The sequence below is a fragment of the Sinohyriopsis cumingii genome, chromosome 4, assembly GCF_028554795.1.
Source record: "Sinohyriopsis cumingii isolate HCF-2022 chromosome 4, ASM2855479v2, whole genome shotgun sequence".
Lineage (NCBI taxonomy): Eukaryota > Metazoa > Mollusca > Bivalvia > Unionida > Unionidae > Sinohyriopsis > Sinohyriopsis cumingii.
Window position 1 is genome coordinate 125,978,123 of NC_142964.1, and position 18,909 is coordinate 125,997,031.

At 34.2% G+C, this 18,909-nt stretch overlaps 2 protein-coding genes across 2 annotated transcripts in view; both read right to left on the bottom strand.

Moving 5' to 3' along the window:
• The window catches only part of LOC149802052 (uncharacterized), a 90,661-nt gene extending 78,944 nt beyond the window's left edge, over positions 1-11,717 (bottom strand). The window contains exons 1-4 of the mRNA XM_089956884.1: positions 11,658-11,717; positions 9,545-9,839; positions 6,069-6,126; positions 2,868-3,180 (exon numbers count right to left, since the gene is read on the bottom strand). Coding sequence (XP_089813010.1) covers positions 2,868-3,180; positions 6,069-6,126; positions 9,545-9,839; positions 11,658-11,717 — 726 coding nt within the window. The remainder of the gene's footprint in view (positions 1-2,867; positions 3,181-6,068; positions 6,127-9,544; positions 9,840-11,657) is intronic.
• Positions 11,718-15,666: 3,949 nt separating this feature from the next.
• On the bottom strand, positions 15,667-16,597 carry LOC149802053 (treslin-like). Its single transcript, XM_089956457.1, has one exon. The coding sequence runs from the start codon at positions 16,519-16,521 to the stop codon at positions 15,778-15,780; it is 744 nt and encodes a 247-aa protein (XP_089812583.1). The 5' UTR covers positions 16,522-16,597; the 3' UTR covers positions 15,667-15,777.
• Between the last annotated feature and the right edge of the window lie 2,312 nt (positions 16,598-18,909).

The following is an 18,909-nucleotide window of genomic DNA, read 5'->3' on the forward strand; positions in this document are numbered from 1 at the left end:
AAAACAATCAAAATTCATTTCATCTGGGTAAGTTTTAGTGTAGACACTGAGAAATAATTAAAAAGTGTCATTCTAGTCCAAATAAACAGAGCCAAGCTAGCCATCGTAACCACATAGGTATCAAGCAATGATAAAAACAGAGACAAGCTAGCCATCGTAACCACACAGGTATCAAGCACTGACAAAAACAGAGACAAGCTAGCCATCATAACCACATAGGTATCAAGCACTGACAAAAACAGAGACAAGCTAGCCATCGTAACCACATAGATATCAAGCACTGATAAAAACAGACAAGCTAGCCATCATAACCACATAGGTATCAAGCACTGACAAAAACAGAGACAAGCTAGCCATCGTAACCACATAGGTATCAAGCACTGACAAAAACAGACAAGCTAGCCATCATAACCACATAGGTATCAAGCACTGATAAAAACAGAGACAAGCTAGCCATCATAACCACATAGGTATCAAGCACTGACAAAAACAGAGACAAGCTAGCCATCATAACCACACAGGTATCGAGCACTGACAAAAACAGACAAGCTAGCCATCATAACCACACAGGTATCAAGCATTGACAAAAACAGAGACAAGCTAGCCATCATAACCACACAGGTATCAAGCACTGATAAAAACAGAGACAAGCTAGCCATCATAACCACACAAGTATCAAGCACTGACAAAAACAGAGACAAGCTAGCCATCATAACCACATAGGTATCAAGCACTGACAAAAACAGAGACAAGCTAGCCATCATAACCACACAGGTATCAAGCACTGACAAAAACAGACAAGCTAGCCATCATAACCACACAGGTATCAAGCACTGACAAAAACAGACAAGCTAGCCATCATAACCACACAGGTATCAAGCATTGACAAAAACAGAGACAAGCTAGCCATCATAACCATACAGGTATCAAGCACTGACAAAAACAGACAAGCTAGCCATCATAACCACATAGGTATCAAGCACTGACAAAAACAGAGACAAGCTAGCCATCATAACCACACAGGTATCAAGCACTGACAAAAACAGAGACAAGCTAGCCATCATAACCACATAGGTATCAAGCACTGACAAAAACAGAGACAAGCTAGCCATCATAACCACACAGGTATCAAGCACTGACAAAAACAGACAAGCTAGCCATCATAACCACACAGGTATCAAGCACTGACAAAAACAGAGACAAGCTAGGCATCATAACCACACAGGTATCAAGCACTGACAAAAACAGAGACAAGCTAGCCATCATAACCACACAGGTATCAAGCACTGATAAAAACAGAGACAAGCTAGCCATCATAACCACATAGGTATCAAGCACTGACAAAAACAGAGACAAGCTAGCCATCATAACCACACAGGTATCAAGCACTGACAAAAACAGACAAGCTAGCCATCATAACCACACAGGTATCAAGCACTGACAAAAACAGACAAGCTAGCCATCATAACCACACAGGTATCAAGCATTGACAAAAACAGAGACAAGCTAGCCATCATAACCACACAGGTATCAAGCACTGATAAAAACAGAGACAAGCTAGCCATCATAACCACATAGGTATCAAGCACTGACAAAAACAGAGACAAGCTAGCCATCATAACCACACAGGTATCAAGCACTGACAAAAACAGACAAGCTAGCCATCATAACCACATAGGTATCAAGCACTGACAAAAACAGAGACAAGCTAGCCATCATAACCACACAGGTATCAAGCACTGACAAAAACAGACAAGCTAGCCATCATAACCACACAGGTATCAAGCACTGACAAAAACAGAGACAAGCTAGCCATCATAACCACACAGGTATCAAGCACTGACAAAAACAGAGACAAGCTAGCCATCATAACCACACAGGTATCAAGCACTGACAAAAACAGACAAGCTAGCCATCATAACCACACAGGTATCAAGCACTGATAAAAACAGAGACAAGCTAGCCATCATAACCACACAGGTATCAAGCACTGATAAAAACAGAGACAAGCTAGCCATCATAACCACATAGGTATCAAGCAGTGACAAAAAGAAAACCAAAAATGAATCGGTCAGACACTGTTGTAATGTAAATGATCAGAGCACTATCCAAAATGGTAAAATGTTGTTTCACAAAAACAGAGGATAATCATCAAGATTTTGAAATTTAGGATAACACAATATGTCAGAACAAAGTTTTTCACCTTAAACTGGATTGAAAATTGGGTCATGTAATACAGTAGTGTACATTATACACACCAATTTACGGCAGAAATAATCATCAAACTCATCAAAAAAATGGTAGACAAGCATGAAAAATATTACACTGTTCCTTTAACAGAAACTCGAAAGAGCTAATGCTGTACTCAGAATATGAAAGCGTTTCATTCCCAATAAAAGATAAGGCAGGGGTGGGGTTGGGGGTACACAGAATTAAGACAAGTGAAGTCAACTTTGCCTTCTGTGTGTATGGGCAAAAGACAGGTACTGGAGCAAATATTTCACCTTAATTACATCATAGCATGGACACATAACTATTTTTCGTGGGTTACCAAATTTTGTGGATGCTAAACACCACAAATGTTTAGACCTAACAAACAATAATCCTTTTTCTGAAACAACAAAAACCCCTCTAAAGCTAACAAAATTAAGCTTCAACAAAGTACCATTTTTGCAACACCTAAAAAATTAATATACACAAAAATAAATTAATTCACACTAAATGAACAGGACTGAACGATTTCTCTTAAGGCACAGAAGTCCTGGTTTCAGGATAGATTTTTCTGTACACACTTTTAAAAGCTTCAATGGTCTTGTAAAAAACCAAAACATTAATTCAAGATGACAACAAAACAATCATGAACAAACCAGTATTTTCTTTTGCAGAGATAACTTCCTCAAAAGTGCCTCAAAATGACTTGCTGAATTATGCTTATCCACATTTTGTTTGTCTATGGTACACACAAACACTCTCTTTGTCTCTGCCGGCAGTGGAAGCAGCCATTTAGACAGAACACCATATACACTAAGTTGGCAATTTCCTGATTCAAAAACCGGTTCTCTCCTAGTACTCTCTATCAAGCTAGACAGAATGTATGATTCACTGTGCTCATCAAAGGAGTTAACCTGAATCCCATTCAAACTGGTTTTGGTGTCATTATTTCTATCCACAGAGGCATCCCTGTAAGAAACAAAAATAAAATGTTAGAGCTTTTGTCAAATTTTAGTGCATATTTAAAAAATGGTTTTACCAATAAAATACATCTATAATCATGTAAAATCATGTATCTTAGATTAGAATAAACCATTACTAGTGCATGCTCTAGTTCTTTACAATATTGTAACTAGTAACCCATGTTGTGTATAAAAAAATGTTATAACTAGTAACATATGTTGTGTATAATAAATGTTATAACTAGTAACCCATGTTGTGTTTAAACAATGTTACAACTAGTAACCCATGTTTTGTATAAACAATGTTATAACTAGTAACCCATGTTGTGTATAAACAATGTTATAACTAGTAACCCATGCTGTGTATAAAACAATGTTATAACTAGTAACCCATGATGTGTATAAACAATGTTATAACTAGTAACCTGTGGTCTGCATAAAAAATGTTATAACTAGTAACCCATGCTGTGTATAAACAATGTTATAACTAGTAACCCATGATGTGTATAAACAATGTTATAACTAGTAACCTGTGGTCTGCATAAAAAATGTTATAACTAGTAACCCATGTCGTGTATAAACAATGTTATAACTAGTAACCCATATTATGTATAAACAATGTTATAACTAATAACTCATGCTGTGTATAAACAATATTATAACATTATTATATAAAAGTGTTCAATTTTTACTGGGATAAAATCCAATGGTTTCAGACATTCATTTAATAAATACAGCATGACAGGCAATAAACATTAGATATATAACCAGAGAGATGTAACTACAGAAAAACACCTTGTTAATATTATAATCATTACCACCAAGTACAATACATACATTTTGAGTCAGTCATTTATTCCTATATCAATGAGACTCTAAGGTTCCTAATGGAGCAGTGTTTCTCACAATTTGTACAAACTTAAAAACACTGAAATATTGTGGTTAAGCAACAGCCCCAAGAAACACAATGTTTTTAATTTTGTGAGCATCAAATTTAAGGGTTTTACAAAATATAATACATTTCTGAAACTACTTTAAAAAATTTATTTGCCTCTTATAGAGTTCAAGACCAAACTAGGTCAAAGAAGGATCAATGATTGCTGAGATGTGAAATTTCTAATTTATATCAACCACGCAACTACTGTTTTCCCACAAATGATAATGAATTCACTGTTGCTGGCATGATGTTCCTTCTATTCAATCCTGAAGCATTCCAAACTATTCTTCTCTGTCAATATGGACTCTGTTTAGCATCATTATAATCCACTGTCGAGTGCCAAAAGTGAATACTCTCTGAAAGTGCAGAAGTTCTGACCACTAGCTCAGTTTTGAGGCTGTCTCAACAATTACTGTAAAAGTAGTTCTGCTTGCTTTCCGGTAATTCTGTAATTCAATATTTATGGCCTAGAAATGTTTCAAATACATGTAAAACTAATGCTCTCCAACCCCTCTTTATGCATGACCCAACAGTGAAATGAGTGTGCAATACCAACTTAAATACAAAACTCAACTGAAGTAACAAAATTTTAAGATTTAGTTACCACTAATCAAAGGGGTTTTGCTCAAGGTTTTCAAAATCTCTGCCTTGATTCATATGTAACATAAAGATGTATTTACAAATCCCTGTCATACCCCAAAAGCCCATTTCAGGTATGAAAAAAAGCAACCCACTTTGCTCACCTAAACATTAATAAGCTGCCTATCACATAACAAAATGAGGTCAGAAATGGCAAAGGGAGAACACTGTGCATACATCTGTGTTACATTTTTGAAATAAACATTTCAAATTTGGAACTTATCAAAATAATCTGACAATCTATCTAGAAATATCAATGTCAAGTGTAATACTGAGATTGATGATACTAACTGGTAGGTACTAATATTGGGAATGATTTGTTCATTTTATCCAATGAATCATCAATTTTAATTTATTGGAGTTATTTTTAGTATGCTTGGTGATGGTTAAGTGGCTTGTACCTCATAAAGTTTAAATGGTTTACTAGCTTTTAGAGTATGCCAAACAATATATTAATTACAAACTGTTATTCATGTATTTTACTTTTCCTGAAAGGTCTTTATCTATAATATAAAACAAGATCCATCTACAAGCAAACTTGTATGCCTATACTGCGCAGAGTTGATCAGAAACATATTTAAGCATAAAACTAAACCAAACCCAAGGAAGCATGAAAATTGGGTCACAGAGACCTACTACTGATTGATATGCATGTACTCACAAAAATGCATCTAGATACAAAGTTGCATGGCTCTGGGACTTATGATGACAGAATCCAATCTACTTATAAAACTTTACCAAAGTTACTGGAGCACTGAAAATCAGGTCATAATGACCTTCTTTGGGTGGATTGTCATGAGATTAGAACTTACTGTGCATGAGAAACTGGCTTAATTAAAAATTTAGCAAATATATGATGGCCAGACAAGAATAACACTACATGCCCCTTTCCACATTCGTGACTAGGCATAAAAATGACATTTCAAGATTGTGACCGAGTTATCTTTCTGAAGCATAGGTCTTTTTTAAGGCAGCTCAAGGAATTCTGGGTGAATCAATTTCCAGTCACTCTTCTTTCAAAGTGATTTTATATTCTGAACTCTTATTTCAAGCATTAAGTGTGTGCATGAGCTTAATATGAACAGATTAAAGAAATGTTTGGAATTAGCTAGACCTACGTAAAACAAACTTCATTAAAAATACTAATTTGGGCTGTAGCTTGAAGGAAGTTCAAATCTCAATGCCAACTGAACAAAAACAAATTGTCAATCATGTACAAAGGCATATGGTGGAATAATTGACTTAAAATGTGTATATATTCCCCAAGTATGTGTCATGTAAATATGCAAATAAAATACATTCCAATAATTTATACATACATATTTTCACAATCAACTGTAGCTGGAACCAAAGTAACATCACAAATGATATTTTCATCTGAAAAGAAAACAAATCAGATCATAAAAGCTATAATGTGACTTTATTTGAAGCAGTTGAAAATTAAGTTCGACTGGCATGCATACAACTTAAGATTTAAAATGACTACTTTCAAAATTAGGTAATCTTTTGGTATTACAAACTTTGAATGAAATAATGCTTAAAAACTTAAGTTTAGATGGGTTAAGTGAATTTAACATCTCTGAATGTAACATCTCCCAAGTGCAAACTGTTATAATGTTATCTTCACTGCATCTGACTGGCAAAAACTGATTCTTAATAATACTTTCAATACAGTACTGGCAATATCATGCAGAGGAAATGGGAGCTAAGCGCTTTTCCCCCAAAGGACTCATGACCTTTGACCTGCAACATTAACAGATTTTTAAAATGATTGCCATCAGTGTGGGAAAGGTATTACCATTGTCGTGCAATATGCTAATAATGCAAGCGCAATAATAATATAGCACTAATTTTATCGGATTCTTTTCTGTAATGTCACTAGCAGTTTTAAAATGAAGTGGTCTTGAATTAGTTTTGTGTTTTCCAATGATTAGTTTGTGCAAAATTTTCAATCATTTTATTAACAATATATTAAAGACTGGTGTAATACAATGTGATCACCTATTACATGACCTGCATTTCATAACCGCTTGTAAAATACAATGCACTTTAAAATTGTAAGCAGAAGAGCAAAACACAATGTATATGAATGTGACATACAATCAAAAAAAGATGTTATGTTAAATTAATTTAGGACACTAAAATCATGTGTATAAATAAATATGCTCATGGGTCTCTACATACTCCCTGGGACTTGACCCAAGAGGTACAGAAGTGGAGGGGGAGGGTGAATAGCACAGAGGTGGGGCTTGGGAACAGGGAAAAGTTAAAAAACACTCCAGTGACAAAGCAAATGCAGGTCTAGTTAAATGTTATAGATTAATACAGTAGGTTATTGCTATAAGTAATTTCTGCTATCTAGACAATACAAATTTTGCAGTATTAAGATACAAAAGGGATTCCAGCTATTTTCTTTTTGGGGTTCATGGTGGGTGTTTCTTACATAAAAGCATTTGCAAGTATAATGTTGCTTGTGGTCATTTTCAGTCCTATGTACACCCCAAAGGTGCCATTCTTTTGTGTCATCATTTGAGTTTATGTACTTTAGGTACAAATCACAAATTCCCTATAAAATTTCTTATGTGCGTGTCTCTTACATCAATATGTGTAATTAATTACTAATATAATCACATCCACATTCTACATCAATATGTGTAATTAATTACTAATATAATCACATCCACATTCTACATCACAGCCATGGCAAAAGAGTAGCCATCTTACTCAGATTTTTATAAAGTATTTTCAAAGCCATGATACAGGACTGGATCACCTGAAAATATTTGCACTCAATATTAATTTTTATATTAGCCTGTATAATCAAAGATCTAATTATTTATAACGTAAGGAATAATTATGGGGTACTGTTTGATATTTTTTATTATCAGGGACAAATGAATTATTCATAATTTCTAACTATCTTATTAAACCACTATGAGCAGGAGTCTCTTTTTTGTCCAAAAAACTCCATACTTATATCAAATTTGTTCTCCAATTTTAATGTTTGCTTTTTAGATAGATTGACAGATAAGATGTCTGCAGATATTAAAATAATATTTGTTAGAAATTGGTTGAATTAATTTTCCAAGCACGGAACAACCGGTGTACCAAAGAAAAAAAAAAAGGGGGGGGGGCAAATGGCTGAGTGGTCTAAAGCGCTAACTGTTACGGATCACTGCCATCTCACCTGTCTGCATGAGTTTGAGTTACAGGCTCAGCCAATGGGGATATGTGAGAAAGCTTGCCAGTAGCTTCTCGTGGGTCGGGGAGTTCTTTCCGGGATTTTCCTAGGTTCTTCTCCACCAGTTATACTGGCTGCCATGTATGGCCTATCTTGTGCTGAAAAATGGCATTAAATCCTACAACAACAACAACAATAAAGGGTCTCTAAGAATAGTGGGTGCTTGTAATAAGTATTTCCCTCATGAATGTGCTGCTTCAAATGCAAGTTCTGTGTTAATGAAAAGTGTGTATAATCAGTTTAGTAAATTAGATTGGCTTTGTGGGGGTTTAATGCCATGTTCCAGCACATGATAGGCTATACATGAAGGCCAGTATATTAGGGTGAAGGAAACACCTAGGAAGACCCACCAACCCATGGGAAGCTAATGGCAAGCTTACACACATACCCATGTTGGCTGAACCAAAACTTGAACCAACGCGGACAGATTTCAGATTCAAGTCATCTGGAAAGAAAAACACCTTTGATCATTTGGCCATCCAGGAGCCCTTTTTTAAGTTAGCAGTTAAAAATTACTGATAGAGATTGGCAAAATGATGCCATTTCTTTATTGTGTGTAACAGTTTTAATATGAAACTTGAACAAAGGAAGAATAAAGGTGTGCAGTCAATTAAAAAAAAAATTAAGCAAGTTAAAAAAATGTACTGAACTGACTTTATTGCACATTCTGGTATATACCTCAATTCCAGTAATTCTTTCCACTACTAATACTGACCCTTGTACACCCCAAAACACACACTTTTTGTCATATACGAGTTAAAATACTACAGGTAATAATCACAAATTCCCTACCCCATTTCTTAGATGCATGTCTGTTGCACTAATGTGGGTGATTAATTACTTATATATTCTCTTCTGCATTCTATATTACAGACATGACACAGGAGTGGCCTTCCTACGTTATCCCTTCCATAAATTATTGTAATAACTTACTCTATAGAACAAAAAAAAATCTTACTTGTCATTAATAATACTAACAGTTGCTTGCTCTGTGTCACTATGTTCCTAAAAGAGTTGGGATATAGGATCATATATTGGTCTAGAGGAACCTAAAATTCCTCTATAACATAATGGTCAAGATGGGGATGTTGTGAATACCTTTGAGTTGTTATCTGAACACTTGATAAACCTTTATTACATCAATGTAATTGGTAACAGAAATTACAATGCTAAAATGGCCACCAATGAATATTAGGTTACTTCATTTTTGTATTTTGATTTTTAAATCATTAAACATCAAGTATTTTCTAGCATATATTTTTCCTTTCGAATTTTTTTGTTTTTGCCCAGATTAGAAGGACATTGGGGCACAGTGTCCCCTGCTTTTGAGATCCAAGGTGCAACAGTGGGCAAGAGATTGTTATGTTGCACTAAAGTTGAATGATTCTATAATTCTGATAATGTCTGCACATAATATGACAGCTACATAGTCATTACTACAAACATAACGTAATGGCTGATTCCATTTAGACATGCAATATTCTTTTATTTCTTCCCTAAATAGAAGGCACTTTTATAACAGACTGGTCCCATATAAAGGTCCACATAACTCACCTAATATTATAGAAACTGGAAAAGATGAAATAGATGTGCTTGTGACAGACGACCTTTTCACATGATTAATATAAAAATCTAAAACAGATGTGACAGGCAACAGAAAGGATGTGGAGCTATTTAGCTCTTCGTCTGGTTTATTGCTCTCTTCACTTCTTTCTGATGAGCTGAGAGAAGTCACATCAATGAAGAATGGACAACCAGACTGAACCAAACTGTTGATAGGTATAAGGCCTCCATCAAGGTCAATCAGTGATTTCTGCACATTCTGAATACAACTTTTCTCTACTTGATCCTGCAATCAGAAAATAAATACAAGAGAAATAATATTATTTACTATAATAAATAACCTGTTACAGTAGTATTAGTAAACATTTGAGTCACTGTTTCTATGTATCATTTTTGTATTAAATGTGACTATTTTGGTATTTTATTACTTTAAAATATAAGAGCAGCTCAGTACATACATAGATCTGACAATTACATATACATGCATGTCTTTTATAAAGGGAACAGAGTCAAGTTCCAATCTTAACTAATCATTTCCTCTACATGATTGCAATCATTCATTTCTGTGATAACAAAGCATTCTACTTTTTATTAATACGTAACTATTTGAAAAAGTGAAAGCAAAATATTATGAAATCATAAAAGATGGAAGTAATATGTTAGCACAGTTCTGAACCATTTCCAGAAGTGACTTCTCCCACTCATCTACACTGGGCTAAGTGATGAGAAAATAAGTAGAAATTACCAATGGTTACTGGTTAAATGTTTGAAAATATGAAAATAATGATAAAATAATTTCACCATCAGCTTGTGTTTTACTTGATCAACAAATTCAATATTAAAAGACTTGTTAGTCTGAAAAACTTATGTATAACTTCCTAAACAGTACAGGTACTAGATGCTTAAATAGGTCAAAATCATCAATGTACTACACACAACCATGACCGATGGATCATCATCATGAAAAAGTACTGCATGTACAGCCATGACATATGGATCATCATCATCAAAAAATACTATATGTACAGTTATGACAGATGGGTCATCATCATCAAAATGTACTATATATACAGCCATGACAGTGGTTTTTTGAAGGGTCCAAATCATGAAAAAGTAATACATTTACAGCGTCGGTGTTTTGATGGGTCAGCATCATGAACATTCTACATGCTGTGCCACAACAGTCTGGTTTTGAAGGGTCAAAATGAGGAAAATACTGCATGTACAGCCAAGACAGCTGGGTTTTGAAGTATCAAAATGAAAAAAGTACTGGGGTCAAAGCCCATGAACTTGCTACATACAGCAGATCTGCCACCTTGAATGGAATGAAAATTAGGATGCCAAATAAAAACAATCACGATCGGAAGGAAAGAAAAAAACAGATCTGTGTCTGCAACCATATATTTACAAAAACTTTACAAAGTAACTGACATATCCACGGTCTTATGCTACTTACCTAATGTGAAAAACATATGCTACAGCCACACTGTGAAAATCTACCATTTTGTCCATTTCATCTTTTATGTTCTTATTTAATGTAAATTCAATTAATGCGCTAAATATCAGCAAAAAAGATGAAAATGGAAAAACATATTTGCATGGTATGACTAGTGTATTCCTCATGGAATTTCTGCATCACTTTTGCTCTCTCTAAAAGAGGTGCAGCCGTCATGAAATAAAATTTTGTTTTGGGCAGTTAAAAAAATCTGGATTATAGGGAAATCTGAATTTTTGGATTTTAAACAAAAATCCAGGATGATCCTGAGTAAATTGGGATAAGTGGCAGGACATCTGCATAGTCAAGACACTTCGGTTTTGAGCATCAAAATCATGAACATACTACATGTAAAACCAGGACAGTTGTGTTTTGAAGCATCAAGATCACAAATGTACAACATGTACAGCCTATATAGTGGGGGTTTGAAGGGTCAAAATCATTAAAGATTGGAATGCAAAGCCAAGAAGGGTCAAAATCATTAAAGTATTGAATTAAAGCCAAGAAGGGTCAAAATCATTAAAGTATGGAATGTAAAGCCAAGAAGGGTCAAAATCATTAAAGAATGGAATGTAAAGCCAAGAAGGGTCAAAATCATTAATGACCTACATGTGCAGCCATACCAGTGGGGTTTGGAAGGGTCAAAATCACAAAGTACTCCACATACATTCTGGATAGCAGAGATTTAATGGCTAAAATTATGAAAGTACTACATATAGAGTCAGGAGTGGGGTTTAGAAGGGTCAATATCTCTGAAGTACTACATGTGCAGCCAGGACAGTGTGGTTTGGAAGGGTCAAATCATGAAAATATTACATGTGGGGTTTGTTGTTGTTGTTGTAAGGTTTAACGCCATTTATCAGCACAAGATAGGCTATACAAGGTGGCCAGTATTAATGGTGAAGGAAGAAACGGGGGAAAATCCCAGAAAGAACCACCAACCCACGAGAAGCTACTGGCAAGCTTTCTCACATACCCACATTGGCCGAATCTTGGGGTTTGGAAAAGTCAAAAACATAATGTCTTCACTATAAACATTATACCTCTGGTGGTCTAGTCAAGGTTGACGATGGCTTTAAAAACGTTGCCACCCAAAAAATCACCATCCTCAATATTTTGTCACCAATTTTCAACAACTATCACCATTTTCATAATACAGTACAGTACTGTATTATTATCTCAACACTCTCAGGACCACATTAATATTGTCTACATAACTGGATGTTTAGAGGGGAAGGGCTGAAAAGAATTGAAATTTCATATACAGGTGAAATTTATTAGGTGAACTGTCATCAGTGACTAGGAATTACACATGAGAAAAAAAAAATGGAAATTCTGATTAATGAAGACAAGTAATTGTATACTGACAACTTACATTTGTATTGTACACTCCACAAGGTGTTAAATAATGTATAACTTTTATGTATATTAAAAATCCATGAATTCGAATATTAGATCATATGTTAGAAAATTCATTTATCAGTTAAATCCTGTTAGAAAATACAATAAACGTATGTATAAAAAAACAACTGTAGTCCTCTTTTGATCTGTATCCCATTGTCAACAAACATGTTTCATGAAACAATTCACTCTGATATTTATCATCCTAGTAGCAGGTGGCTATATAGTTGTTTATATGCTACATGTACATGTACTTAAATTGGCCTAGATTTTGGTCAGCCAGAGATAACTACCATGATGCTGAGGCTACCAAGGGGATGAGACTATTCATAGAGAAATGAAAACATGTGAACAAATTAAAAAGTTTAGCAAACATGCTTCCAGTGTGCCCACCTTCATTTAATTTGTTGGCTGAATATCTATTCTTTCTAAATATTGAAACAATAATTTGGGTTTTACACTGCCATTGGTAATGACTGAAAGCATGAACTTTTTTGTTGCAAACAGGCAACTTTCACAGCACAATAAATATGTTCCAATCTCAATGAAAAATGAAAAAAAAAATGCTTTTATTTCTTTGTTGCTGACTTCATTTGGTTGAAGGCCTTTGGCTTGCTTTGATGAAGGTACATGTGTTGAAGGCACCACTAAAGGTCCTCTATGAAGGACCAAACAAATGCCCATTTGTTATTGCTGCAGTAACATCAAATAATTGTAGAACATTGAGATATTTAAAAAAATTATATTTGCTTAATATATATATATATATATATATATATATATATATATATATATATATATATATATATATATATATATATATATATATATATACATACATATATATATATACATACCTCTCTATATAAAATGATCAGTGATTCAAAGATAATCAGTTTTCTTTGAAGTTTCAGCAAAACTATTTGTTTCTGATACATTTTTCAAAATGAGAAAAAACATTGCCATCGCCTTGTTGACTGCAGTCATTCCCATTCCCACCTTAAGAGGTGGTCGATTGTAGCTAGTCAGGTAGCACAAATATTTTGGTTGTATTAAGGCATACAGTACTAAGGCCAGACATCAGCAAATTATGATATAACAATGCCATGTTAGGGTGGTTTGTCAATATGAAGAAAGGATTTGTTTATGTAACAATAAATTCCAGTGCAATTTTATATCCAAGTTTGCCGCTTCCTGTCATGGTGCCTTTGAATTTCTCCACTCCAAACCCAAGACTATATATATAACTTTTAACAGCCAAAAATGTTGCCAAAAAAAAGCGCCGAATAGCATACTTTGTCACCAATATGGAAATAAAATTGCAATTTGCAACACTGGCGAAACCCAGCATTATCCCTGCCTAGTGGGTAGAGCATCCGCCTCTAATTAGGGAGGTTGTGAGTTCGAACCCCGGCTGAGTCATACCTATAATCACTATAAAATGCCACAATGCAGACATCGTAGCAATATGACTGAAAAAGTTTTAAAGCTACATTTAAAAAAATTACAAATCCAAATCCTACACATGTACAATTTTGGGGATTCTGACCCATGAGCATCAAGCTAGGCTCTAATATCTATGGCTATCAATACAACATGGTAACCTCAACAAATATATAACAGTTCCCCCCAAAAATTGGTGAAAAATACCAGTCGCAGGCAAATCTCAGCGTAGTTTTCAGGTGAAATACTGGAGAAATTTATTAATCTCATTTTTTTAGGTGTCAGACTTTCTTTAACTATAGTTAAACATTATTTTTTAAAACAATTGTGTCATATCCTTATCATAAGCCAGAGAGAGATCCCATGCCAGTGAGAGCTGAATATGAAAGTAAAAAGATATATGACAAATAATGTCATATGCATCAACACATAATATCAATAACATATACAAAGTTGGGTTCTTTTACACAGAGAGATGTATACAACACTAAATTTACATATGTTCTTCATTTAACATTTCATTTATTCCAATTACAATTTTTAAAAGCAATATTTTTCTTCGTTTGTAAACTGAACATCATCAAAGTTTAAAGTGTTGAATATATAAATACTGTTGATTTATTTTACGCCTATATACTGCTTTGCATGCAGTAAAATAAGTCAGGTCTGCTTTTTCTAAAATCACAATGTTATAAATATTTCTTCATATGTCAAATTTAGGTTATGTACATGTATGTGTACACTTGGTCTCTATCCATTGAACAATATATTTTCAAAAGGTCACAACTGGACAAAGCCAAAATAAAAGCATCAGCTTTTCAGAAAAAACAAGTTATTTGTTTTCAGAGACATCTATTTTAGTCTTTAAAATATATTTGAAGACAAGAGACTGTGTAAAAGTTGACTCTGGAACCATAAATAGCTTGTGCACATTGTAAGCATAAAAGGTAATGTAAAGATAGTTTCTAACTTTTCATTATCTAAATCCTAATTCTGATTCCATTCATATTTTTTTTAAAAAAGGGTAACTCATTATTTTCTTTCAACAATAAATAAATATTTTAACATCCTTTATTTTCCTTTCAAAACTAATTAATTGTAGCTAAAATTCATGGAATATCCATTATTTTTCTACTGGCATGTTCTAAAATGCAGTTTGGCTGCCAAAGTCAATCTATTATAAGCTAGAAAATTCCCATTTATAATAAACTTCTCTGCAAAAAGCCAATATGATAGATATTCAGTTTTCATTCATTAAATGATCTGTAATGAATACACCTGCAAACATTTTTTTTAATATACCTTTTTTTTTACACCAAACTTGATCATATCATTGAACAACAAAAGCTTCCTTAAGAAAATCTGTGATTGATTTATGCTGAGTATATTTTATAGAACAAATCCTAGCCTTAAACACACCACCAAACAAGGAGTTTAATCTTTGCAAATTAATTTTGGCAAAGACCACAATGAACATTGTAAACTATTTTCACTATATTTTGTGCATCACGTTGAAGCAGTGTTAGCTTAAAGGAATGAGTGATGGAAAGTGATTTATAGCTGAGCTAGCATGTGTATTCTTTAACTAGTATCTGTTTTATGAAGTTGGACTGGACAGGTATTCTTTTAAATGTAAATTATTTGATTATACTGGTGCTTCATCATACACTTGTCTTTGTCTATTAGAATAAATTTTAATTTAAGCTTTATTTATATTTTCTCAAAACACATAATCACTGTATGTCACTATGGCAACTGCGATGTGTTGCTCAATGATATACACAATTCCAATGAAACTAATTTTTATAAACATTACAGTACAACCCAATAAAACTTTAGTGGGCCTAAAGTCACTACCAAAGACAGTGTTTGGTATCAATCTAGGCTAAACTGGTTTTAGACCAAAGTAACTATGAGCCTTTGTAATTACCATTTTTTCAACCTCAAGATCAGAATCAATCCACAACAATGACAACTTTATATCCTCAAATGCATCTAGCAATGATGGTGGCATAAATGCATCTCGAAAGATTTCTGAATCTAACACCCTTTTCCCTGTGAATGCTTTCATTTGTTTACTATTTTTGGGGCAAGGTGTGAAGAGTGCAACATAGTTCTTGTGTCTGCAACTACTGACTGCCCCTGTCCCAAATTCCTTCATTCTGTGCCTATTCTTTACTGGCGAAGATAAATCAGGATTCTCCCATGGGAAATCACCAAGAAGCTCCGTTAAAGCTCGATTTAGAAGATCAGTCGGAACATGCTTGCCCTGGATTTTCGTTTTGTGACTTCGACACGCATCAGAGTGCTCTTCGTATCTCCGCTCAAGTTCATTCTCAAACTCTTCAACGTATCTTTTCTTAAATGGCCTGAAATGAACCTGTTGCACTTTAAATACGTAGGAGTTTGAAGAAAAGAATTTGTAACCCCACTTCAGAGGCAGACGTTTCAACCTCGGTGCTTTGCTACATGTTTGTTTGTCTACTGTTGACGACAGGTAATGCAAAATTCTGATGCAGGAGAGCGACGTAATATTTGCAAGACTGGAAGAACTTATGTTGTTAAGCAAATTAATTTGATTTATGTCAATAAGAAAGACTATCTGTATCTCCTTTAAATGTTTAGACATGTCTATTGCTTTGTCTGAATAAGAGAAACCAGTTATATCATTGAATTTTCCATTATTTTGTGCTTGCCGCCGCCATTTCAATTTCGACCCGGAAATGTTTATGACGGAAGACTGGGATACATATAATGTTTGAAGAAGTAATTTTAGCAATCCGAAGTAATCTAAAATAAAGAACACCAGTCACACACACACACACACACACACACACACACACACACACAGAGAGAGAGAGAGAGAGAGAGAGAGAGATCCTTCCTACGGTCTATAAAACTTGACATTTTGAAATAATACATATGAATATTGGTCAAATCTACATATGTAATAATTATGTTTTTAATTAACTTTACAATTTTGAACTAAAAAGAAATTGAAATATCGAAACTGTGATTTATATAAATCTACAATAACAGATATTGTAATATAATTATTACAATATAAATATAAATATAAATATAAAAAGTTATAAAAGAGCTGAATAACAACCAAAAAAAATAAAAAATAAAATAATAATAATAATAATAAGAAGAAGAAGAATCTTCATGACCGAATAATGTATTTAAACTATTTGGGTGAAAGCTTTTTACTCAAATTCATAGTTGCATTACATAATAAAAACATTATTTCGTTGGAACGATTTTATCAACTGTAAACAAAAATAATATAACAAATAATTTAAATAATCAGTCATAATATATTAGTACTTATAGTCATATTTTTTATGTTAGTATATTTTTTTCAAAGTGTAAAAATACACATATGTGATGGCTGGCCAATACGTACTTAAGATATTCCCCTCCGCAATTTACAATCTTCGATTAAGAGTTATACGCAAAGAAGTCAATTTATATCAATATAATATACTCTTTGCATAGGCGTGGTGTTAAAATATTCTGATTTAAATAATGGTTTTCCAGTGCAAACTTTACATGCAAACCGAGTTTAAATATTCCAGGACAGATTATGAAAAACATATTAAGCACACACACACACACACACACACACACACACACACATATATATATATATATATATATATATATATATATATATATATATATATATATATATATATATATATATATATATATATATAGTCAGGATGGCCGCTATCGCTTAACCGGCTTGAAGCAGCTGTTCCGTTTTTTAGTGCCGTTTTCATGATATTTGTGCTTGTTGCCTGTATTGTGTTCATTATGTATTGGCTGTTAAATTCGTATGTGTTTCTTCATTTCCTTGTTTTGGAAACGAGAACAATTAGACTTTTTCTCAGCTGTCTTGCTCCACTGTTTTTCAACAAAGCGCCATCACGTGATACTCGCCAGTCAACCCGTTTATGCTACGACGGCCCCTCATTAATTGCTTTAAATGATCACTCCCTGGCTCTCCACTCTACATTGTGCTCTAGACTAAATGAACTGGGACTACATTCATCATCACCTAAATGTGAACAGAAGCGAAAAAAGAAACGTTGTTTCAAAGCTGGCCGGCGTGGAAAAGGAAGAAGAATCCCAGTTACCTCCCTTATTTCGGCTCAACAATTTAAAACAATTTCGACCGTTAATTTAGATAACCTAATTCAAATCCCTATTAATTCGTCAATCTTTGTGTCAACTATCCAAGAAATACTTCTACGCATTGCATTATTCAATGCCCAGTCAGTAGGACCACCGGAAAAGTGCACAGAAATAGTTAATTTTATCAACGACCAAAATGTTGACATATTTTTCCTGACAGAAACATGGCTAAAAACATCAGGCGATGAACCCAAGTGTGCGGATCTAACACCCACTGGTTACTCCATCAAGTCGTTCCCCCGTAATTCTCGCGAAGGTGGAATTGCTGTCATCTAAAAGAACTCCCTGATAAAACGTCTTAACTACACCACAACATTCAATTTCGACCACACATCGTTTGAATTAGTCCAAACCACACTCACACTGGAGCAAAGGTCAGTCCATTTTTTTCTGCCTATACCGCCCTCCTCCTAGTAGAAAAAACAAGCTGGCTGACTCTCTCTTTTTGGAGCAGTTTCCGAAACTCCTGGACTATAGAAATTCGATAGGTGGCAACCTGATTATTCTTGGAGATTTCAACTTTCACTTTGTCTGCCCCGGAAACTCAAATACATCAAAACTCATAGATTCCATTAATGTTTTCAGCCTCAAATAGTCAGTTAACCAGCCCACCCATAAACATGGTCACATTTTAGACTGGATTCTTCACAGACCTGATGATAACATTCTACGGTCCTCCCTGGTATCCCATGACCTTGCATCAGATCACCTCTGCATTATATGCCATCTGGACGTGTCAGTCCCTAACCCTCCACCATTATCTGCTACTAAGAGAAACATCCGTATGATAAATAGAACCAAACTAATGCACGAC

What these genes read in the sequence shown, in the direction of transcription:
- LOC149802053 (XM_089956457.1), bottom strand. Translation starts at nt 16,521, where the DNA reads ATGTCTAAACATTTAAAGGAGATACAGATAGTCTTTCTTATTGACATA.